Source organism: Bombus fervidus, chromosome 7 (genome assembly GCF_041682495.2).
Source record: "Bombus fervidus isolate BK054 chromosome 7, iyBomFerv1, whole genome shotgun sequence".
In the NCBI taxonomy this organism is placed as follows: domain Eukaryota; kingdom Metazoa; phylum Arthropoda; class Insecta; order Hymenoptera; family Apidae; genus Bombus; species Bombus fervidus.
Window position 1 is genome coordinate 1,405,039 of NC_091523.1, and position 25,344 is coordinate 1,430,382.

Consider the following 25,344-nt stretch of genomic DNA (forward strand, 5'->3'; position numbering starts at 1 on the left):
ACTATAGGGAAAATGAGAACTGTTATATCAGAAGAAACGAAAAAGGAATACCACAGGATATAAATATTACGGAGTGAATTATTTCCGTTTAATCAATACGAAACCGATGTTTCGATTAAAACTTAACATTCGTGCAGAAATACTGATATGAGCAATTCATGATTCAGTTTCCCATCCATTGTAATATTCTTTCTTTGATTTAATTTGTAGAGACGTCTCTTAATAGAACATTGAAAGAGGTTTCAATGCTCGTTATCAAAAGGGTTTAAAATCTTCTCAAGAAGTGGAATGCTAAATAACAAACCCGTATTTAACAAAATAGCAATTTAATGAACATAATTATATCCTATATTCGAAAGAATTATACCTATCCGATATTCTATATTCATTCCATATCGAAGATATTCCATACCAAAATTATGGATAACTTACATTCTTCACTCATCTCTTCACACTTCCTTACACTTTTGATTCTCCAAAATTTAAGACATTTGTATTTTTCATCATTCTACTTCACACGCTCTTCGCTCGATCTACAAAAATTCTAGCATTCCCACTATATCGCCCGCAATACATCCGCGCAAATTACTTGCAGACCCAGCGTTCGATAACGCTAATGCCAGGTAAACGCCGAGTCTGAAATAAATAGACGGGGAGTAAAAAATTCGTTGAAAGATCCGGCGCGCGTAATGAACTCGTTAGAGGCAATTCTTACGTGGTGTCCCCGGTGCGCACCGGCGAATTCCAATTTGCTTTCGCTGACGCTGTATCCTGGCTCGCAAATAAACGCGCCCTCCTAAACGCAGACGATTCGCGTGACACGCTCGGATCGGCCGCAACGCGTACACACATGCATACTTACACACACACACACACATATGTATGTATGCACGGGTACGCATACACAGGTATGTTGAGACTGGTGCTATCGGTGTCATTATTAGCACGGCTTGATTTCCGGCTGGCTGGTGGTCGAAACTCGCCGTTCGATGCGAAGTCACGCGTGTACATGATCGTTCACGTATTCACGCGCACGCGCTTATACACGTGTATGCCTATAAATATACATGGTGTCCCTTGATTCAAAAGCCAAACTTTATCGGTGTGTTCTATGTATATATTAAAGCAGAAAATGTTACTACAAATATAAATCATTTAAGAATTTATTAAAAAATATTTATAAAATACTAAAAAATAAGAAATATAGGAAAGACAATATCATCCCATTGGATTTTTATATGCGGTTAATTTTAAAAAGAAGAGGAAGATGTGCATAAAATAAGACGTAGTAAAATACGACTGACCAAGAATAGAATATAGTAACAAAGTTCGACTATTGGATACTATATGTATCTGACCACCCTGTACATATATACGCACACGTACGTAACGCGTATATAACTAGAATACGTGCGCATATAAAGCCCACAAAGTGTGTAGACATAACGGATGAACGTGCACCTATGCACACCACGAGGTATCGATCGGCCGTGACTTTAGACAGCGGCTTTACGAGCGATTCACTCAGAAAGCAGAAACGATATTAGCGTGACATGCCGAAAGCGTGTTTACGGTTTTAGGATAAGGGTTGCAGAGGGATGGAGCAGGATATGCAGACGGTAAACGACCAAAGATTCAGCCGTGTCACGATGTATCCGTAATACTCTGCTTAAGCGATGCCCTGCTTCGACAGACGGCATCATCGCACACTGAATACTTCATGCATTCGAGTCCAGTGCGGAACGGGAACGCATGTGTTCGCTGCAACCAAGTCAAGTATACGATTATCCTGTTACCGGGTCGAGAAATGAGGTTGACGTATGTTGAATAAACCATTCGTTGGACAAAGAAAATGAAAACGCGGAAAGAACGATCGGACTCGGTTTGCATTTTCGACGATCAATCGACGAAGCTCGACCGACATGTCCGGAGATTGGAGCCACAAATTTAGCGAAAATTCCGCTCGCTTCGATGGAGAATTGGGTTTTCGTAGCAACAGTAACGCATTTTATTAGCAACGCGTGCATAATACTTTCATGGGTCGGTGTACATATATTTCAAAATCAAATAATCAAAATAATAAAATTCAAATAAAAGGAGAGAAATTGGTAACATAAAATTGATTGAAAACGTATGGAATTTTAAGATCATTTCTCTGTGAAACACGAAAGACGTGACTTACTATGATCTCTTTATGTGATTTTCAAGTAAATATATTATATTAAATGACTAGATAAATGTACCATGTATCGGTACCCATGAAATATATTTATGCAGTATCTCATTGATATAACGAGGGTAAAAAGGAGGGTTTTGTTACCCCATTGTTAATTAATTCGGCGAGCTCGAATTGACATTTCAACAATTTCCAGCGACCCGCTTCCAAACAATCGGCGCGTTCGTGTCTCGATTCGCGCGGTCGAATTGCTCAGCCAGCCGAACATGTGTATCTGATATCTGCGCATTTAAATGCCCATTTCTTTACAATATTTAGTCGGACAAAATGAATGCGTTATGTGCGGCAGTAAATTTCGCAGCAGACTGTTTCGGAACGTATTGACAATTCGCGGCTCAACGGACGCGGTGAATGATATATTCCGCGTGGGCCGATAATTGATATAAATGTTAAGTTATTAGCGAATAATAATAGCAATGGTAATAGAGTGAGAATCGACAACATTTCATGACGACAAATCACCGAAGCCAAAATACACACAATACGGGCCCCGATCGATCGCCGCGCAGATAAATCCTCGGTACGTAAAGTGTCTGACGTTTATCGCAAAATTTACGCGGCAGAACCAATAGGAATTTAAATAGATACGGATGCTCTGTCCCCTTTTTGATCACAGAAACGCAAGTTTATAATATCGAAATTCATGTGCCATTATTGGAAAGTACGATCATTGCCACTGAATTGTATTTAGAAAGTTATATATGCTTGTATAAAGTTATGTATGGCACGTATCTTGGATTGTCTCTGCGGTCAACGAAAACATAAAGAAGTATATATTTTATCGACTATGTGAAATCGGCTTTTCCAGAAATCAATTCTTGTATGAGTAATTTAATTTGATATCGTTAATAGAGTCTCTGAAAATCCATTTCTACCCTCTAGCACTAGTGCACTTTACAGAATAAAAAAGAAAAGTCTTTTTACAAAAACTTTCTCAGAGAACTTCCTTCGCGCGAAGCTTTCCAACGTAGAGTACATCAACGAAGTTGGCCACTTCTCGCGAAGAAAAAGTGTGAAACTCGCCAATATTTACACCAATCTCTCGTTAGTATTGTAGAAGGAAGTTGTAATCGAATCCCGAGACAAGAGACACGCGTTTCTAGTAGCACGTAACTGGTTTATCGATGGTGTATTCTCCCGGCTAACGTGTTGAACGAGGAAAGAGAATGCAAGCTGGCTATCGGAAACTCTTGCTCCCCGACAGTTCATGGTACGGTCTCAACGGACGAAACCAGAAATAATGGCATTAAGAAGCCCCTGAAGGCTAGAGACTGCAGCCTCCTAACTGTTAGCTACCCCTTTCTGTCCCCTGTTCGACTCACAGCCCCTTTAGACCAGTCAGATCACCGTGACTGCGACAATGTACGACAATGATGACTTTGCTAACGTAGTACCGTTGTCCCCACGACGCTCTAACCAGATCCAACTTCCTGTTCGCTTCGAGACAGCGCGTATCAGCTGGTAAGACGATCTTATAAGGGTTGAGAATCGAATTCTTTCCGATCAAATTCTACATGTCGAGAGAACCATCGGGACAAGGCGCCGATGTCGAGGCTGGATAATCACCTGGTAGCATCTAGCTTCGAATGAGTGACACCATTAAATTTAACGAACGAACTTGCTCGATGGGCTGAAGACTTTTTTTTACTTCTCTTTTTTTCCCTTTTTCCTTTCTTTGAAAACGTGCGTAGGATAAGGGTGCAAAGATAGCGTGGTGTGTGTGTGTGTGTTTTAAAGGGAGCAAAGGGAAAAGAGACTGCCGACGTGTGAAATGTTCTGGAACTCGTAAGGAGGTCGTATTGAATGAAGTTCTTTTCAGGGTTTACTGGTTTAGAAAATATGGGTTTCGTTATATAGGAAGGTAAAAAGTATGAGTCGGGATCCCAGTATATTGAATTTTATGATAAAAATCTGGTGTATAGTTGGTAAAGTTATGCGCTCCAAGCATTTTTCACAATTCTAGATTATCTGCCCTTTAGTCGATCCTTTATAGTTCTATTTTCAAATTAAAATCCTGATTATGTAATTAAGAAATAACGAAATAACTGTTATTTTGACTTAAGTATTTTTTTTTTTTTTTAATATTCAGCAGGATCTTTTAATTTCGTAATCACCTACAATTTTAAACTTTTCGTTACTTTACTAAAGATACCTAAACGTAGTTGCCAATTACCCTCGTCCGATCTAATTATATCAGTCGAGAAACTTCACAAGCGCCATCGAGACAACGATAAGATTTTTCGCGCGCAAGGTGGTCCGGATTCGTACGCAGGCACATACTACGGCACAGTTTACGAGCACTTTGTGCAAATTGGTGGTAAAGTTAGCGTCTTAATATACATTGGTTAAACTGTTCAGCGAAGTTTGCGAACAGACGAAGCGCGATGCTCGGTCGGTCCACTTTGCAAAGCCATTTCGGAGTCCATAATTAATCTCATCTTATAAAATCATAGCGAAACGATTAGTACGGCAAATTAACACGATACGACAAATTTCTTTCGAATCTGTCGCACAGTCATTTTGGAAACTTCATTCGAATCGTTACACGACAAAAACACCACATTGACGATCGTTGAGACGAGGACGAATGCTTTCACATTCGAACACAGCTATGTGCTTCTCTTTTGTTTTCATTTTCGACGTACGCTTTTTTTCTGATTTTCTTATATTACACCGGGAAATCGTACAAATCAACGCAAAAACTGAACACTGTAAACTTTATATCGAGTGTTTATCGAACTGCAATATTAGAAGAGAAATTCACGTGTTCGCAGCCATTACCGCGTTCGTAATTGGATCCAGAAGTATTGATAATACGTGCACCAAAGTGGCGGGACAGGTAATAGAACAGAAACGGATGATGCGTTTTATATCGCTTTATCATATTATTTCAACGAATTCTCTCAATATTATGATTTCTTGTTACTTTTCTTTCTTGTTACTCTTTTTTCTTTTCTTTGCTTTCCAATAAAAGTAACGACAAGAAAGATAGAACGAAGCAATGAATGGTTAATCGTCGAAAATTTTCTGGAGATCGCGTGGAGAAGCCGGGAGAGTTACGAGGAACATTCAAATGACGATGCTTCCAACTGACAAACTTTCATTACTTTTCGTTGGAAGTTAAACCGAAAGCCAATCGGAAAACGATATCCGATAACGTAAATCTTCCGGTGCACGCCACCCGGCATGGCGTGTGTGCACGGGGACGAGCATCGAAAGACACGCGAATTCGACCAACTCTTTGAATATTCTGCGACCGTACGAGGAAAAGATAGGGCTGTTACGGTGCGGTGCACGAAATCAAACGTTCTGCGGAACTTCTGGACATCACGTGATGCCGATATCGCGCGTACAATACCGTAAAAATTCATGGAAGACAGAACAAGGTTTATGGAAATGTAAACACACTTTCGATTAGTTCGAACGATTAGGTTGGATCATAGATAGCCGGGAAGATGCGATTTAGTTATCTTTTACTCAATTTATCCATGTTTTTGAAGTACTTACAATCTTGGCTGACTGAAAAATTCATTATTTGTCCTTTCACTGTAATTGATCCGACATAAATGGCGTGCCAAATCGTTTCAATTATATTATTCTTCACTTTCAGTGACATAAGTCACGAAACTGTCAGTGATAGTATCTCACTGATGGATAGAAATCATTCACAAAATTGCTCCATTTCGTAATGAACGTTTAAAACCTTCATTCAAATTAACACCACGTAATCTCCATCAATTATAAATACCAATTAATTCCAATATTCCATATCTAATAAGGATAAGCGCTGGAGAATAAGGATAATAATTACAGTTGCGCGAGATAATAGTTACAGTATTAATTAATAAGGTTACCGTTAATTGCGTTTTGGATTTTCTACATGTATTATAATTGGGTAATGTAGAATTGCGTAATCTTTACATCAACCTGCACAACGTACACTCGCGTAAATTTCAAAGAAGTTTGTACTGTCATTGCTCTACCATTTCGGAATACCTGAAAAACTGAAATTTTATTATTTGTTCGTACTATTTCTCTTTTCATTAACTTCGAAACTAAACTTTGAAATGTCAATGTTATAACATGTCCTTAAAAATGTATAAGCGCTAGCTAAGCAGCAAAAACTTTTATTTAACTTTTATTTCAGGAGGATGGTATACCAGTCTTTTTGCATTCGAAAGTAAAAATAAAAATAAGAGAAAAGACAGTGCAGAACCTTCGTGAACGAGTTTAGTGAAATTCCAGGGCACATCATTAGGTTAGGATGGAGCGCAATACATAAGACAGCAGGCTGATGCCGCGTGTTGGCGATGGTTGTGCTCGTGCCTGGCACGTCGTGGGTCACGAACTTGCTATCTAGCCGTATAAAACGGCCCCGACAGAGAAAGGGTAGAGAAGAACGTAGCGTTTCAGGAGAGGTCGTGTTTCTCAAATGGATCTTTGTCAATAAATAAACCATTCTTCGTACTCCGTGAGCAACCGGTCCTATTTTTATTTATGCGCACGCCAGCAACAAGATATTGGTCGAAAACGTGGAAATTATGCGAAACGCGTGGAGATCTCGCACGGAACTAAAAGGCTGCATAATACACGGATATGAATAGAGAAAAATGACGAAGGGAACAGGTTTGATATATCGTTTCGTTGTGTCTTTCTTTTCTTTTCTCCTTTTAGTCACGAGGCTTATGCATGCTTGTTCTACGCTCTGCACAATCGTAAAAATCCTCGCGTTTTATTCAAACCACGATTATTCATTAGTAAATTCTTTCTAACGCTTCCAATCCTTGTTTTTGCGTGATTTTTTGGTTATTTGGATATATTTTAATTATTTATTTAAAATTTGTTACTTTTAATAGAAATATCGAATATACGCAGAAATATTTTGTTTAAAAGTGTTTTCTTTGAAGTAACAGTTGGTCGTTAGTGATAAATGGTTAATATTAATAGATTTGGTGTGTTGGTTATATATTAAAATTACAACGATCGATCGCTTACGTTAAAAGGAATACTCTGGTCTTGTAGCAGTTGCCGTCAGAGAATATGGTAATGCGGATGACTAGATGTCAGCTGTGAGACAGAAACACCGCTGGTTCGTTACGAAATTTTGTATCTGATGTATCAAATCCTGAAATATGAGCCAGGCTACCCTAGTTTTCTGAAGAATCCGTCTGGCTACGATATTAAATCTCTGCGTTCTGGTTGACGATCTTCCTGTCACCTAGTCACGCAACGTCGCGTTCCCCTTGCTTACATTAAGTCGTTTCTTTAACAATGGATTCGAGACGGAAAATCTAACTTCCGAAAATATACGATTCGCTGTGCATTCTTAACAATTGAAGAATTTCTAAATAGAAAGAAATTAAATCTGTGATGAAAAGTTTTGCTTTTGTCCAATTAAATTGGTCCAGTATCCTTCTCGATCTAATCAGGCAATTTCAACACGAATGTTCTTTAATTACCTATCTTCTGTGCATAACACGGATACCACGAGAAATCCATTTTGCAGGTTGAAGAAAACGAAGTAAGCGGAGATACGTTTATTCAGCAGTAACTCGTACGACTATGGTTTTAAGCGCTCGTATAAACTTTCAGAATTACGTTAGAATAATTAGTCAAGGCTTGATTACCCTCTGGAACGTTGGTGCGCCGACGATTCGGCGAGCTTCGTTCCAACAACGCCCAAACGAGTGTTCCATTCTCTCCATCATCCTCTGTTTCTTTCTACTTGGTGTTTCACTCGCTGTCTTCGTTCTTTTTCTTTCCTCGAAGAGAAAGTAATCCCCGCGAGAAAAAGCATCCGATCGGCACTAGGTGTTCCAGCTAGGGGACTTCTTATTCCCAGAACAACGGTGTCAGGCTATCGATCCCGCATCGAACGACAGCCACGACGTGTATTGATAGTCCTGGCAACGGCGGGTTGTTTGCTCGCAACATCGAATTTTCCGTGAAAGTTTACCGCGCGTTCTCTTCGAGCCGACGAAGGAGCTGGAACCGGCTTACGAGCCGCTGAATAAACGGATCAACCCTCCTGCGTTTGCGTCTCTTTGCGAGCTACTTAAGTTCTTTACTCACCACTGCCTTGTTCCGCGCCTCTGCTCTTCGTCATTCCGCATCATTATTCGTCGAAATGTTCGCGGGAAACGCAGAACTGTCGGGAAAACTTTGCGCGAGGAAACGTTGTTGTTGGAATTAGCGAGCTATGGCCTGTTTAAACGATTCCGGCGGTCTTTTGAAGATCCACAAAAGCAGCGCCCGATGTTTGTCGATCAGCGAACGTGATTTGAATTGAAAAACAAATTGAAATTGTAGTATCCTTTCTGATCTCTCGGTGAGGTTTTTATATAGGATAGTATTTATTATCCTAAATATATATACGTATAAAGGTTTCAATATGTTGATGAAAAATTACTCTTGAAGTCATAGTAAATTTGAGAGAGTCTATATTTATAAATGCATTTCTTGACAGAAGAAGAGTTGCCTGTGGTAAAAAAGTACCATTATCCTAATATCTATCCAATATTTATCTCTGAATAAAGATGATTCGTGACATAAAAATGTAATCAAAAATCCATCTTCGTCGTTTCAAAATTCAACCTCCGTTCGACCCGCATTAAAATATATCTAATCCATTCCACTTACCGGAAAATCCACTGAATCACCGAAATCATTCCGGGAAAGTGTATACTTCGAACAATTATCGAGCGTGGAGATTGCATCGGTGATTCCTTACAAACTTTAATGGGTGGATTTCGCTCGCGTGTAACCAGAGTTGGCGGTGTTCGGATCTCTTATTCTCCGTTTGCCAATGGAGAAAAAAAGAATCGTGTTCCAATGAAAAACCTTTGCGAAATTGTGGAGTTTACCTCTTAAGTCGCGGCCGATGAAGTCGACGGAAGAGGAATGAAGGACATGAGCGGAATAAAGGCAGAGAGAGAGAGAGAGAGAGAAAACAAGAGAGAAAGAGAAAGAGAGAGAGAGAGAGTGAGTGAAGGGAAACGAAACGAAACGAAACGAAACGAAACGAGAAAGAATGAGACACGAGTCGGGGCAGAAACGAAACCAGTTCCGTACGCAGATGTGGAAACCCGAACCTCTGAGCTTGGTGCTCAAAAATGAATTTAAGCTGAACGATGCCTGTACGGAGCGCCGGAAACTTTCGCGGAAAATTATGTGAGATGCGCGTATACTCTCTGCCGAACGTGGCCAGACGCCCTCCATCTACGTTCCACCCTCTTCGGCTCCCCCTCTTTTTATTTATCCTTTTTCTTCTGTATTTCCTACTCCTCCTAGTTCCCTTTTTGACCTTTTTCCGTGACGGCGAAAGAGGAAGAATCACCGTACCGAGTCGAGATTCCGCGGCTCGTTTCTATTTAATTCTCAAATGCACGCCGCAACTAGACGAATTTTCGTTCCCCTGCGCGTCGTTTGCGGTGCGGATACGCGAGCTTCGCGTTTTTTCAAGCTCGTGCGAGATGTTTGGCGAACGTATTTGAGAAGGAGAAGTAAAGCGTCGTAACGCACCGGTGAAAAGGAATCCGTGCTACATATAGTACATGCATACTATATACATATGTATGTGTATCTTGTCCTTCTGCGTTTCTGTGTTTTTCTGGAAAATATGCTATACATGTACGCGATGTTGGGTTAGATATTATGAGAGTTATTAAATGAAAACAACAGAAAAAAGACATTTTTTTCAATTTTGTAACTGTTATGTCACTTGGCGACTAAAAGGATATGAAATTGTTAAAGAAGAGAATAATCTAAGAGATTTGAAGATATAAGTCCTTTGAAAATAGGAAATTAATGTTATTTTAGTTTAACTTAATTAATACAGGTTTATATAATTAACGTTCTTAATATTTTTCAAATATTCAAAAGGATGACGAAACACGTATATAATTCCCAAATCAAACAAAAAGGTAGCTTCGATGCGGAATTGGCTGACATTGTCGAATATAAAAATTGCTCTCCTATGGAAGATAGAGAATGTGACTTATATCGTGTTGTTCACCTGTGGTCTTCAAATGAAATTTTCAATCTAATCTCTATTTGGTTTAATTACAATTTCATGTTTGTTTTTATCTTTTCGTCGGTAGAAAAATGTTGGTTAATTTAGTCACATGTACATTTTTTCTTAAAACGAGAAGCAGACAAAGAAGGAAATAATTTAACGAAATAGCAGTTTATCAGAAAGTCGCTGTATATTTCATTAAAACCGCGTTACCAGCGTACATTGTTTTTGTTTCCTTGTCGTATATTTCACGATTATTATGTTTTTACCGACGCGATCGGAAAAATTCTAATTGGCGCGGTTCTCAAATTAATCCGGCCGCTGCTTTTCCTTATTATAGCCACGACTATTATTATTTCGAGCTCGGTTCGGTCCCGACTTACATGTCGAGTTCTTTCATCGACCGATAATTATTATTTCTAATTACTACCGACAGCGAAAGGAAAATATATATACATATACGTATGGTTAGAGAGGGAAATGGGAGGGAACTCGGTACTACGTCCAAACAAATTCGTCGTGCGATATTTAGCCTTTTCGCCGCGCGTAATTGAACGAGTCGATAATTTCTCCTGCAAGCCTATTATTTTGTTCAATCAATCGAATTGTACCGGCGAATTATAATTAATATGAACGATTTATAGGGATAGAAAGAAAAAATACTGGAAGTAAAAAAAGGCATTTATGAATCAAGGAGCTCCATTGTTGTGGAACGATCGGTTGGATTTGATTAAATCACAGTCTTGTATAACCTTGGCGAAATGAGGACGAATAAAAACTGGAGGTGATTCGTTGGTTGTGTATTTGTACATTTGTCGATAAATAAGTCGGCGTAACTCGGTGGTAGGTGAAAAATTGTAAAATCTGTGTACTCGAATTAACGAGAGGGGTAATTTCGAAATGGGTTACCGAAATACGCGAGGTTTTCGTTGAAGTAAACGAAAACACTTGGTCCGCCGATATTAATTGCACCAGTATTAATTTAATGGTACCTCGATGAAAACTTTATTCAATTAACGCTAATGGCCTCCGAAGGCTGCGCCTAATTGAACAAGGTAACGTAAATAACCTTCCCGATCTTCGAACTTCCTCCGAGGGATAAAAGATCTGATGAAGACTGACAGGAGATCGTAAGTGAATCTTCGAATGTTACGAAAAGAGAAATACGATTCTTAATCAAGAACCGCGGACAAAGATAAAACTTACGACAAAAAATTACACAAACGTTAATGAATTTGGAATTGAATCGAACTGTGAATTAACACTCGAGAATATACGCGTATGTCTACGTCATTTTTCGAAAACAAATCTGTCGCCGTATGTATGCGAAAGTTGATATTTAACTATACTCAAAGTTAGTCTTGTACACAGTATAACTCGTTGGTATTTCGTTTAGCCTGGACCTTATTCTATTAGCATCTAACAGCGTTTCAGATAATCCTGAGGAAAGAGATGCTGACAGAGAAATTCTCGCTTCATCAACGAGTCACGTTAAAAGTGTGTCGCTAACCGAATTCGCTTGATTGTGCGCGAGAGTCGTTGCGACTGGTGTTCTGCACGGAATTATTCACTGTCATGGTCCTGACTCATCGTAACATTCGTGGTCTCAGGCTGCCGCTAAGGGACAATTTCGAAAATACAGAATTACCTTTGTCGTTACATTACTCCATGCTTGTTGCCTCCAGATACCAAACTTTGATATTCCGTAAAATAATTGCGTACGGTTTGATAAGTGTTTTTCCTCTGAAATTAATTTCCCTGAGTTTAAGAGAATAGATACTTATCAATTTATTTTATCAATTTATCTAGTACAAACTAGAATCATATTTTTATTTTTCCTTTTGCACTATTTTATTGAGATCAAAACCTAATTAGAAAAGTTACAGTACCAAATTTTCTATAAAGTTTTGTACGTGACATATAGTTTGCTAGTAAAACTACATAAACCACTGTCATCCTAAATGGAACAACCGTCACGTGTTACACTGAAGGAGTACTATTGCCCAACAATCGCAGATATACTTTTAGAACCATTGTGTCCGAGTGAACAGCTCGTCGGCGAGCTTCCTCGTGGATGAAACGCGTGTTGGAATCAGAGACGAGGCTCGAAGCGGGAAGTCGAAATCTTTTGAACGACGAAGATTTAATACAGCTCGCTGCATATTGAATCTGTAGGGACAGAGGGGTGTTGGTTGCGATAGAACGCGACGTGGGACGCGAAATGGCTGGAATAAAAAGGAGAAACTCATCGAAGTCCCTGGTTGCTGGCTCGCTTTTACCCTCGATCGTTCGTAAAGGGAGCACCAAGATAAGGGGGCAAGAAAGGAAGGAGAAAGTGAACGAAACAGGAAATGAGCGAACAGGAAAGGATGAGGATGAGAAAGAGAGAGTGGAAGGAATGAGGGCATTCTCTGGAAATCCTAGAGCTGCTTGTGTAGCGGCGCTTCTGTTACCGGAGGGGTAAATCGGTATAGTTTCGTTTAAATCCACGTCGTTTTACGAGCTGGCGATACAGCGAGGGGGGGCAGAGAAGAAAAACGAACAAAAGAAAAAAGAAAAGAGTGGGAAACCTTTCACGAGACGGTAGGGCGAGTTCGTACGCGATCCTCCATCAACGCTGTTTATTTTAGAATGTTCCGTTCGTCTCCGTAAATGCAATTACGGTATTCCTGTGGGAATCGATTATCGCATTAGATTATTCCGTCTACTCATCGGCTTCTTGAACGACAGGGATTTAAATAGAAACGATTTCGGCCGTCGCGTCAGGGTCGCAATGCGTCAACGACGCACAGTGCGAGTCAATGTTGGAATATTTCTACTTTCAAAATTGAATTTATTAGTTTTACAGAAAGTAAAGATATTTTTAGAGAAAGCAAAGAAGTAAGTTTTGTAAATATGTGAACTGTTATGATGACCATCACTTGTACTTTAAATCAACCAATATCACCCATGTAAAGGATTTCTGTATGTAGTATCATAGCCCTAGTATCTCCGAATTTCTCTAAACATTTATATAATTTCATGTAAACAACAAATTTCCCTGCATCTTGCTAGGAAGTATAGTTGTTAGCACAGTACAATACATCTGATCATAGACTGTTTATTTCTAATTACTTGAGCATTATTCCACCTCTAACATTTCTCGTGAAAGTAATATAAGAAAATGCTAATATAAGAATGAAAATACAATATTTTGAAAGATATTTCAAGTAAAACTTTTAACTCTACAAGGTCTAATATGAATTTTGTGTGACGAAGGATAACACGACCAGTTATTCATACTCATCACAAACTACGATAAAAATCGATAATACTTAATGTGTATTTAACGTTATGTAAATATCGTAAAATTTGAATTCCTTTTATCTTCGACAGTATCTCTTATTTTTCGAAATGTATAATTCTCAACGACATCGTTGGCTACGCGCCCGTAATTGGAGGTCACCGGTTTCCACAGTGCTCTACACCCAAGAACTTTGTGACAAATGTCAGACCAGCAAAATGCAAAAAGTCCGCGTAAAGGGTACACTCTTGACCCAGTTCCGGACGCCCTTTTAAATTAGTTCGCCAAACAAGAGAGCCAGTTAGAGCGACGAGGAGAAGAAAACTGTCGCGGGAAATGATACGAGGTGTTTGAATGTGTATGTGTGTGTGCATGTGTGTGTGCTGCGAAAAGGGAGCGACTGCCGGTGGTAGAAAGGGCAGGACTCGTAAGACAGCAATCTACAACACGGCCCACCGAGAGCTGTAACACCACTAGAATCGAACTTGTAATAAGGTACACCTCGCCCACTCACCAGAAGTCGATTGCTCCTTAGGGACAACAACCCTGCTTCGCGTCTTTCTCCGGTTGTTCCTTCTACAACCTTTCGGTATTGTTCGTTTGTGAATCGACCGTGTGGAACATGGAAGCTCGGCAGAAATTACAACATCGCTTCGAATTGCATTACATATTATTCCAGGTTATTAATTTGTTCGCCGTTTGCAGAAGAGTGACTTAAATGAATAAAATTGCTTTTGTAAAATGAATTATAGGAAATTGGCTTACAACTTTCAGAATATTTCAATTTGTATAACAAATAATATTTATATTGTTTATGCAATTCCTCTAATTGTAATAGTTTTTGAGATATTGATAAAAAAAATATGTTTTCTATTGAATATCGAGAATAACGATATTCATCGATGTCTATCGGATACAATATACACCCACTTCAGCACTAGACAAAGTCAAATTCGTAAAGTTCGCAAATTCCAATCTTGAAATCAATCACAGTGGTATTGGTTTTTCGTATAAAACTGTTAGTTGGTTTAATTCTTCATTATTTTATTCAATTTAACTGATATTGCGATAAAATTTCATGAGAAAAACCTATTGAACGAGAGTGTAATCATTGTTGAAGTTCATACGTATCTCGATTAGCTTTCAATATCAAAAATTATATTTTCATACCTGTATTTTATAAATGTGTATAGAAAATTTGCGCGTTGAGCCGAATGAAAATTAATATCTCTGTTTTCTGGTTTAAATACATTTACCTGAATGAGTAACGTCCATTTTAACGATTGCTCGATAATTAATTTTCTAAAATATCAGCAGCGAAATATTTTCGACGATATCTCATATAATTAACTGGCCGCTAAATCCATTGAAAAGTAAAATCAAGGAAATGTTTCCTATAATCGTAGCTTAAACGAGAAAGCAATAACTTGAACGTGGAGGTACGACAAGAAAATCGTGAAGAACAATCTGAGAGGAAGATTAATATCGATTCAACGAGTCAAAGCCAGAGGGTGATTCCGTTGAACAACTCGAGGACATCAAAGTATATCGGAAAGGGTTTTGCCATTCTTGCCCTAAGGATATTACGCGGACTAGCAAGAAGCAAAAGAGTAGAAAAGTTGAAATAATTCCGTGCCGGGGAAATGTGGTACAATCTTCTGTCTTTAACGGAAAACCGAGCGACCAACCAGATATTGGAATGATCAAAGAGATCAACCCGAGGCCGAGGAATGTTTTAAGAATTTATATTGTTTCATTTTCATTTTGAGTGTTTGTTTTTAATTACACGTATAAAGAAGTTTCAACGATACCGTAAAATTGTTGATTCTTTTAACATTTTGTTTCCATAGATACTATTTGGTGCTATTTTAACGAAAAAGAAGAAAAAATAGAGATACTTTGTATGAAAATTATTACTTTTGAATATGAGGCTTGCTGAATACGGTTTTTGTATTTTTATTTTATTATGCACTCCGTGTAAATTAATTTGATTGTTAATCTAGTAGATTATATACGGCTATGTTATGGACATTCGTTATTCCACATTTCTACCATTTGTCTTAACCTAACCTTTCGTTTTTCACTCGCGCTTCAATATCTCGGCTTTCATCAAATTGAATTGTATTACTGTTTCTACTTCAGGGAGATCGAATCATCCCCTTTTCGTGTTTCGCCCTCGCTTCGCGTCCCACGTCTATCGATTATTTAGACATCTATTTTTACCTGTAACGTAAGTTAAGCCCATGAGTCATTCTCTCTAAACTCTTCTCCGAATATATTGTCGAGTACGATTTCGAGCAGGTGCTTTAAATTCCTACGCAAAATCATATCGAGCTAAATTTTTATTGAATCCACATTCCATGCCGCCAAAGAAGAAGAGATCTATCGAACGAATCCAGGATCATCAAATGAGGAATTTTCAGACTTTGATTTGAGCACTGTGTGCTGCAACAAAGGTGCGTTAGACGAAAAACAACAAGAGAAATAATGGAAATACGTACACTTTGTGAAAAACAGCGAAGAAGGTAAAGACTTGGCAATAGCGAGATGTCCCTAGTGTCAGTCTTTCCTTACGCTGTGATGCCTCTTCTGTTTTTTTAAAAGCTTCATTCCGTCTCTTTCTTTTTTCCTTCTATCTTCCTTTTTCATTCATCGTCCTTTCTTTTGTCGTATAATATTACTTGTTCTTTTGAAAGTAAAAAAACGGGACGAATGTCGTCTAAGATACTCAATTCTTTGACATGTCTCGTGACTTTTAAAGCAACAGAATGTGGATTATTTCGATGAATAATCACCATCTCCGAGGTATGTCCCGGTGCTTTGGACATATTCCCCACCGTCTTTGAAGTATCGATTCGCCACTGTTATCCTTTTTCTTCGCGGAAAGAAAGAAAGAAGGCACAGGTCCCACGATAAAACAATCACGCTTTGAATCATTCTTTATTGTAGACGCAGCGCCGCGTTGCTGCGTCTGCGAATCTCATATGCGACTGCTCTTTTGTTAGAAGCAACGAACAACAATCCGTTGGTCCAAGCGTTTTTGGCTTACAACCTCCGGTTCCCCTGTCGTGTCTGCGAAACAGTTAACGATATTCAAACAAATCCCTGTGTCGAGAACAGCCAGGTCTTAAATCCGGACGATAGCGTGGATGGATGTTTTAGTATCAATCTTTCCTTACGCTGTAAATATGACAATTTTGAAGGGGCCACGTGGTAGAATAAAATGTTATTCTATGCTTCTAACATGTGTTCTCATTGTTAAAGAGCAAGTATAGTTATTTTCAACATACACACACATAATCGCGTTCTTTTATTATTTGTTAAGTATGAGGAAAATATGAAAGAATGATTGTTAGTGTATGTGATTTCTCGCTTCAATGCCATAAAAATTAAAGGAACTCTAGTGCTATGGCCACAGAGCCAGCTTTGAATATTCTGCAATTATTACCAAAACGCGTAGTAATAAAAGCAATGGCGCACAAATTTTTTCAACATTCTTCCATTTTTCCCATCCGAGTTTCGAGCGAGGAAGGACGGCAAGATCGGTTATCCTCCGCTTTCTTTCATCTCAACTGACCAACATTTTTCTGCGGCGTCCTAAATCAACGCGACCTTATCCGGTCGCCGACACGCCTCTCCGATGTTACTTTCGCCGTGGAGCGTATTATGTAAACCGGTAAACCGAATTACGTTACGTTGACAGATGCAAACGGGATGAAACTGTCTCTTCGCCGACGAAGTCCATCGAGTGTTAATCGCATAATTTAATATGTACTCCTGCCTCCACGACGCCGCTTGTACTACAGTTTTTAGCCCATCCTCTCTACATTCTCCGCTGCCTTTGATTCTATTGCGCACACCGTCCATCCTCTCTCCTGTCCGAATAATTCGAGTCTGTTCTCACGTGCTACTGCTGGTAGCAACGCATGGCCGCCACTTCTATCGTTTCGTGCTTGCGGTCCTTTCGCAGGAAGTGCGAAGGAACAAAGCAGAGCCCGACTCCAAGGGTGGCAGGGGGTGAAGGTAATCCCTATTGTTTCTCCTGTCCCATAAATCCTACTAGCCGCTTCGCCTTTCCGCCTCTTGTGCTTCTCTACTTTCCTCTCTCACTCTCCTTCTCTCTCTGTCTCCTTTGCACTTTGGTTACCGACAACACACCCCCGAACAACCCCAACCTGCTACAACTCCCGCTATTCTCAATCCCCTTGCTATGCTTTTCTCGGCGGCGGGCTTCGTAAATCTCGGTCCAGCTGTGCTTTATGGCACACATGTACTTCCGGAAAGAATACAAGCGATCCTATCTCCGATTCCAAGGGGTTGCGTCCCACCCTCTACCGTCGCCAATCGCTCGAGGTAGTTAGGTTAACGTTCGATCCGAGAAATGTGTGATTTTTTCGTTTTACTAGAGGTAGCAAGCACGATCGAGGCTGAAGCGTGGAAATTTAACGAGGGTGATTTTATTGGTTGTATCTTGTAGTTAACGGCGCGCGGCGATGGTTAGTTAATTGAACAGTAGATTGCAACGACTAGAGAAAATCGGAGGATAGGTTTTTATTTATTTTTGGATCGTATGACTTTAATTTTCTTCCTCGGGCAGGAAAACTGACCGCTCTTCAAAATTTGTCGCGCTTTCACGAGTTCTGTTACGCTATTTCTACAGGGTTGTTTACGATCCATAACGCCTTCGTCGGGCCACTTAGGCTCCTGACACGTAGAAGGGGTTGTTTTTTTTTTTTTTTTTTTTTTGGTAATACCAAGAAAGGGTCGCTACTAATTTATGACGTTAAGTTCTGACGTCTTTGTCGTGCCTCGCTTGTCGCTTTTTGCAGGTCGTACATTTATCATGGTTGTTTATAACGCGATCATACGCTTTTGTTCTGGAATCTGCGGAAATGTAACCGTGACAATTTGTGCCTGTGAGATGATATACATATTTTAGCATGGTAATAAAACACTTTTCACAATTTCAATGTTTTCCCACGTTTGTTATTTATTACATTTTAGGTTTCCTGGAATCTTCCAAGCGATTTAACTATTAATTCATAGTTAATTGTCAAATGTATCATTTCATTACAAATATCAACCAAAAATTGTACTTCTGTACCTGCAATACCCTATTCTTAAGAAAATCTAATAACTAGAAAAATTTATTTTGCGACAGATTTCCAGCAAATCTAGTGCGATTTCATCTAACATGTGAAATTAATTTACGTCGGAGGAAATACGCCAATTAACATGTCCTTTTTGTTTGGAATTACAGATCGAGGATGCCATGCTGATGTTCGACAAGCAGACCAACAGGCACAGAGGTGAGTGAAATTTATGATTTTCTCGAGAGAAGGGGTTGGGAGAACCAGTCGGTTCTCCTCGCTATACAATAATTCGATACCTACGGGCCGGTAATTGCTGTTTGATCATTGGTGATCGTTAAAACGCGAGTTTCCGCTTGCACCAGAGGACTGCTGACGTCGCACGTCCGCAGGCAAAATTTCGTTGCGCGTTCGTAGTACCCTGTGTGTGCGTGGCACGCAAGTTCGCAGCTCGCGCAAATATGCTGAAAATATGGTCGAGACTGTTCTCTGTTTAGCGAGTCAATAATACTGGCGTTTCACTCGCGCGGATCGCGAACTGGGTAATTAACGAGCCGGCTCGAAACTATAATTAGTAATTACGGTAATACGCGCGACGCCAATGCGCCAACATCGGTGCAGTCGAAGATAAATAACATTAATTTGACGCCGCGATCAATCGGACCGTTAATCACGACGGTGATTGCGTGATTCAACGTTAACGCGTGCCTTTCTTGCGCCGCTTTGCCCTTGCGATGAGCCTTAACGATCCAACGATGCGTCAGCTAGGAAATTTCAGCGCGTTTTTCGCGGACCGAGCGCGACGAAACGAGAGCTTAATCGGAATTTCCATGAAGCCAGGAAAATTTCTTGGCGAGAATACGAATATAACGCCATGTTTGAAATAGACTCAAAAACACTACCTTTCATTTTCAATTACAATCCTTATGATTTCCGAGAATAGAATGATCGAATATTAGGTGCTTTATAGAGTAGCTATATTTCGCCTCTTGCGAGATGAAAAATTTTTCGGTTTTGTCATTTAATTGCATGGTAATATTTAAAACGTAAACAATATGATATTGATTCATTTTTATAAACAACATTTATTTGTGTATTTATGGAACATTTAAATATGCACATTTAAAAATACACAAAAATATTTATTTACTCCACAATCCACCGAAACGATATTATCAAGTCAAAATTTCGCAAACTCATAAACGCGATAGTATCTTCGAATTTCAGTGGATCGCGTCACGCATAACAATATGTTGGTCGCAGTGGTCGGTTACGCAGACTTTTATTCAAGCACGATTAACATAAAGAATAAAAGAAGGGGACGCGTGTCAGGAATCGAAACGGTGAGCATTTACATCCGGCTCGCGTACCACGTGTACAAACGACCAAAAGAATTTCGTTCGCGATGGAAAGTACGAAAAATGTAAATTCATCGCAGCTCGATTAGAAGCTGAACAGAATTGAGCAAAAAATAAAAGGGAAGGAAAGGAAAGGAAAGAAAAGGAAAGAGAAGAAAAAGAAAAGAGGGGGAACTGAGGGCGTCTTTGAAATTTGCATAACACCATCTGTTATCGTACGCTTTCTTTTGAACTAGCGAAGGTCGTTCTGAATGTCTTGCGCGGCACCGCACGTTTCCGTCTTAGTGAAGCGATAGCGTAGATTGAGAGATAAGCAGCGATAAGAATAAATTGTTACGAAACGAGCAGTGCTATCAAGGAAACTAGCTTTCGTTTCGAACTTCCTTCTGCTAGATGACGTAAACGATTTTCTTTTAATACCAGTCATTTTTACGGGGTGTTATCAATTACTGGCTTGACTATACATTCATAGATGATGGATACGATATTCAGTCTGAGTCGCTTCAGTGAAATCGTTCGAAATAATATTGTATTCCTTCGGTAGTTATATAGAGTTCTAGTGAAGTTATATGGAGCCATGCTTGACTGGGACTTCGTGTATATTTGTTAACCTTTTATATTATTTTTATTATATTATTTTATTATATAAACTAGCGCGTGGGCTGAAGAATAAATTCATAAAGATATATCTAATTCTTTATCCACGCTTAACAAATTCATATTCACTCAAACTAGAAAGAATTAATTAATGCTACGATCATCTAGATTTACGATTTCAGACATAGACAGAGTACAATAGAACACCACTTATGATTTTTTGTTCATATAATAGGAGTTCACATTCAACTGGCAAGAGTTTATTTAAACAACCACTAATCAAATTTTCGTTCACATAAGTGCAATTCATACAAAATAAACAAATGGCTATATAAAAGTTCTACCGAGTAATGTATATATAAAATATTACAAACATTTCTTAGCACAAATTTATATACAGAGGACGAATCTAAAAACTAAACAGAAGCATTCCAATCGATGTACCAATCCAGCGTCGTGCGTCAGGATGAAAGAAATATCAGGTTGCTAGTCTCTATATATACTGTAGCTGAACTTTCGTCTGCTCCTCACAGGAAGGTGGGATAGAGCGAGCAAGGAAACAAGACAGAATACGAATGGAAAGCATCTTTCTGTCGTGAGGCTGGATCTATTCACGTCGGTGGTTGAATGGTGTCGATAATCGTCAGCGATTGAGGTGCCCCACCGGACCGATAATCGGGCGCCTCTCTATCTTTTTTAACGGTATCCGACCTCTCCCTCCGATCCGTATAACCCTCGATTCGATTTCATCCCCTCTGCTCTCCAGTGGAGTGCCTGCCGGGTCTCGGTGATAGATTCTAATATCGCTTATGAAAAATAGGGGCAAATGGGATATGAAAGCTGGCTCCCTTCGATGCCACAGGGGGTTGCCGCCGCTTCGAGGGGGAGTGAAAGGAAGGTTGGGCCACGTTCGGGGGTGGTAGTCAGAATACCACCCTTTAAAAAGGAGAGAACTCGCGTTGCACGTCTCAGCAAACGGGCGACACCCAGGAAAGGAATAGGTGAAATAGCGGTGTACCTCTGGAGAAGAAAAAGAGTCGGTGGAAAAAAGAGAGGAGAGAGGAAAGTGGAAGAAAAAGGATAGAGACGGTGAAAGAGGGACGATGAAGGCTCTTTCAAAGCGGCGCGTAATCTCTCTCGCGATGACATTTAATACCATCCAACGTCGGACGAGTCTGTGAACCTCAAACCTCGAACATTACTGCTCTCTGGCAGATTTCACAATATGGTACTTTCATACTCGGTCTCTGACCCCTAAGGGGATTATCGTCGGATTTTCTGTGAACGATGCGCGAGCAGCAGCTCGGACGCAATCAACAGGGCACGAAGCGACGGTTCTTATTTTGGTCTTCTCGTTATCTCTTAGCTGCGTTGCTCCGTTGATCGCGAAACAATATAGTCGAGTATGTGTTCCAATTGCTTAATGAGGTTATTTTCTATCGAACATTCAGGAAAATTTCTTAATCGTCTTGTTGTTAAATTATTTAATCGTCATAAATATTTGTTCGCACCTTTAACAAATGAGTGGTTTATTTATAAAAATATTTGTAAATTAGAAATATGTAAGAATGATTGGTATAAATGGAGGAAAGTTTATCTGTAGTTTTATGATTAGTTCCTGATAAGAATGAAATTCTATAATCACTACAAAGATCAAAGAGCTAACAGGCTGCGACGGAAGTCATCGATAACATTTAATGAGTTGTCGTAATGGACAAGCTTACAATCAAATACACCTTTAGATCACCAAACGAAAAGTACGGTAATCGAGAAAACGTCCCACTACATGCCTAAAATCGCGAAACATATGTCGATGATAGTATAAAAGAACTAAAAAGAGGTATCCTTATTACATATAGCCGAAGTCGTTCTTTGGATAGTCGCCATAGTGATGGGAACAACTGTAGTTCGTTCAAGGTCGTTTAACGGTGCTTTCTAACCCAGATCCGATTTTGATCGGAACAACTCGGATCGACGCTGGAAGGACACGGAGCGGAACAACGAGCCAGCCCCGAGCTGCTTGTGGAATTACAAAAGGAGAGGAGAGATCGTTGTCGATGGTACCGGGCGACCCCTTTACGTTCAAATCCCCGAAGAAGTTGAACCCCTCTACTCTCTGCTTTATCCTCGCCTCCGTCGTCACCATCACCGACCACCACCATCAAACGTTGGTGAAAGAAGAATCCGAGCGTTTCCGGACAATTTCGAGTCCCGCAGCGAGCTATGATTTCCACGCGGATGGGCAGCCGCTGCAATTGCAGCAAAGCGTGTCTTCTCTCTGCCGTGCTTGCCTCTCGGGCGAAGAGGCGCGACTATAGCTCGGAGGCGCGATTATCCAAGCTTCGCTGGCCAAAGGATTTTCTCTTCGTGAGCTCCACCCTTACACGAGGGGGTGGCAGGGTGAGAGGATAGGGAAGGGGGCACCTATAAGGCAGAGGCAAGCCATGGTTCCGTAACTTCGCCTCCGCCTACACACGTCTAACTACATACGAATATACACATATCTATACATATGTACGTATATATGTACACATTGCACATGTAGGCAGAAGTGAACGCAGCAATACATATAGACATATTTACACACATGCAATGTGTGCAATGATGCTTTGCATCACGTTTATACAGTCTAGTCGGTCCAATGTATGGTACAGGTACACGTGTTTGCGCTTGTACCTTGTCATAAATTGCTGGCACATTGCTGCTGGGTGGAACGTATGTGTTACTGCATCGGCCAGGACCGCTTCTATGGTCCTCGTTGATTGCCTACCGGCAATGGTCCAAAAGAAGGACTTGCCTACTCATGCGTGAACACGCGCGTCAAAGGAACGCGTCCAGCTTCTTCGATCGTTCATTGAATCTCTCCTTCTCTTTCGTGCACCACTAGCGAGCAGGAGGATGCGACGCGATCCTAAGGAAAATCGCACCCAGCAATTTTTATGGAATTGTTCGACGATTGTTTTGGGATATATATAAGAGTCTTTACCTTAAAACGTTCCGTGGATAAATATCGTAGTTAGGTTTAACTGCAGAAGAAATATACGAAGATAAACGAAGTTTCTGTAGGCGAACATTCGAAGTTATATGAATGCAAAATCGGTTACAGCTATTGAATCTTTGATTTAGTACAGAGAGCATTTCGCTGCTTAAAGGTATGAACAAATGCTAACGAGATAATCACTTGAATGTTAATGTGTAAGCGAAGATTCTACTTGACAGACGTCGTCAGAATTTGTAATATTGGCAATTTGTAACTATAAGAGAATATCCGAAGAACCCGCGGGAGGCAGTTGCTAAATATGTATTTTTCAACTTCTTATCTTCGAAACGCAACAGCGCTTAATTTTTTACTGAATTATTCAATAAGCGACTTATACGTCAATGCGCGAGACCATTTGTCATGTTGGGCCATTGCATGTCAACGTCTATACGTGACTAGAAATTCAGCATCTTTTATTAGATTTCTGTTACCGAACGCGCTGACTAAGTGACTCTATATTTAAACCTAAAGAAGCTTCTTCTAACTTCTGAGATAGTAGTGAAGTCAACGTTCAATGCGACACGTCTCTTCGCTATTCATTTGTTTATATACGCCAAAAATACTTCACGATGCACCTCCAACAAATAAGTCGTTCTTCGCCATGAACTTAAGCCTGTAACCTACTTGTCATTTTCGTTGAAAATTGTAAACTTTAACCACTATTCGATGACCTTACTATATCATTTTTACCTACTATGAGTATATTCGCGATACGAAGAACACTACTTTGCGAAGACGAGTCTCTGGTTCAGTGGATAGTGTAATCGAGGTAGACGAAAGTCCAGTCGCAAGGTCTTGACTTAACGAAGGTCGGAATCCCAGTCTCAGGTTGGTGGTCAGGGACCGCAGCGTGGGTGCAATTACCCAAGGCTTTTCCCTAGGTTGGACAAGGAGAATCTCTGGCGAAGTCTAGAGAAGTTGGCGAAGCTACAGTCTATGCAGTCGGCGTGGCGGACGGATACGTTATGCCAGTTTGACGTAATCCCAACCGCGGGGGCATCAGACGTTTCGGAAGTCGGTGGCGCGGTAGCGTTTCCGGCGTGGAGAAATTCGCGCGGTAAATCCCGTGGCCCGACTCTAACTCTCCCATGTATGCACCCAAGCACCCATTGCTCCGAATAGTTGCATCAGTCGCTTCACTTCGCAACTTGGTTCGCGCAGATCGCTCTGAAATAGTTTCGAATCTGTTTCTACCATTCGCTTTGGTTTCCGTTGGTTCTCGGTTGCGTGCAACGCGCGTCCACCTAACTCGTAAGATCACCTTCCTCTCTCTCCGTTTCCCTTTCTCTCATAGTTCGTCTATAAGCCAGCGCGGGTTCGGTCCGCCAGGCGTAGTCGAGCGGAAAGCTGAGATTGATTTCCACAGGAGAGTTCCGCGTTGCCGGTTCTTGATTGGTAATTGCGCGGCCACGATCGATAAACCCGTGGAATCTGAAGCTGAGAGAGCATTGCGATGGAACGTTTACGTCCCATTGACGGCGATTTTGTGCGTGAAAAAGAGGAGGATTCGCGAGGATGTCGCGAGGGTTGAAAGCGGCGAATCTGTCGCTGGGTCCCTCTCGTTGAATTTTAGAAACATAAATGAGAAAGATTGCTAGATGACACACTATTTTTGAGTCTCTGAACTGTATTTTGGAATAGGGTCTTTTGCTATTCTTCTTTTGCTATTTCCATTACGACTGATTCTTCATTTCACAGAAAAAATGTATTTTCTTCCTACTTTTAT

General features: G+C 40.3%; 1 protein-coding gene across 9 annotated transcripts in view; it reads left to right on the forward strand.

The window, feature by feature from the left end:
- Rbp6 (RNA-binding protein 6) overlaps window positions 1-25,344 on the forward strand; it is a 765,794-nt gene that overhangs the window by 609,106 nt on the left and 131,344 nt on the right. For all 9 annotated transcript variants that reach the window (XM_072007202.1, XM_072007200.1, XM_072007204.1 and 6 more), the window contains one exon: window positions 18,794-18,842. In XM_072007202.1, the coding sequence (XP_071863303.1) occupies window positions 18,794-18,842 (49 nt within the window). The remainder of the gene's footprint in view (window positions 1-18,793; window positions 18,843-25,344) is intronic.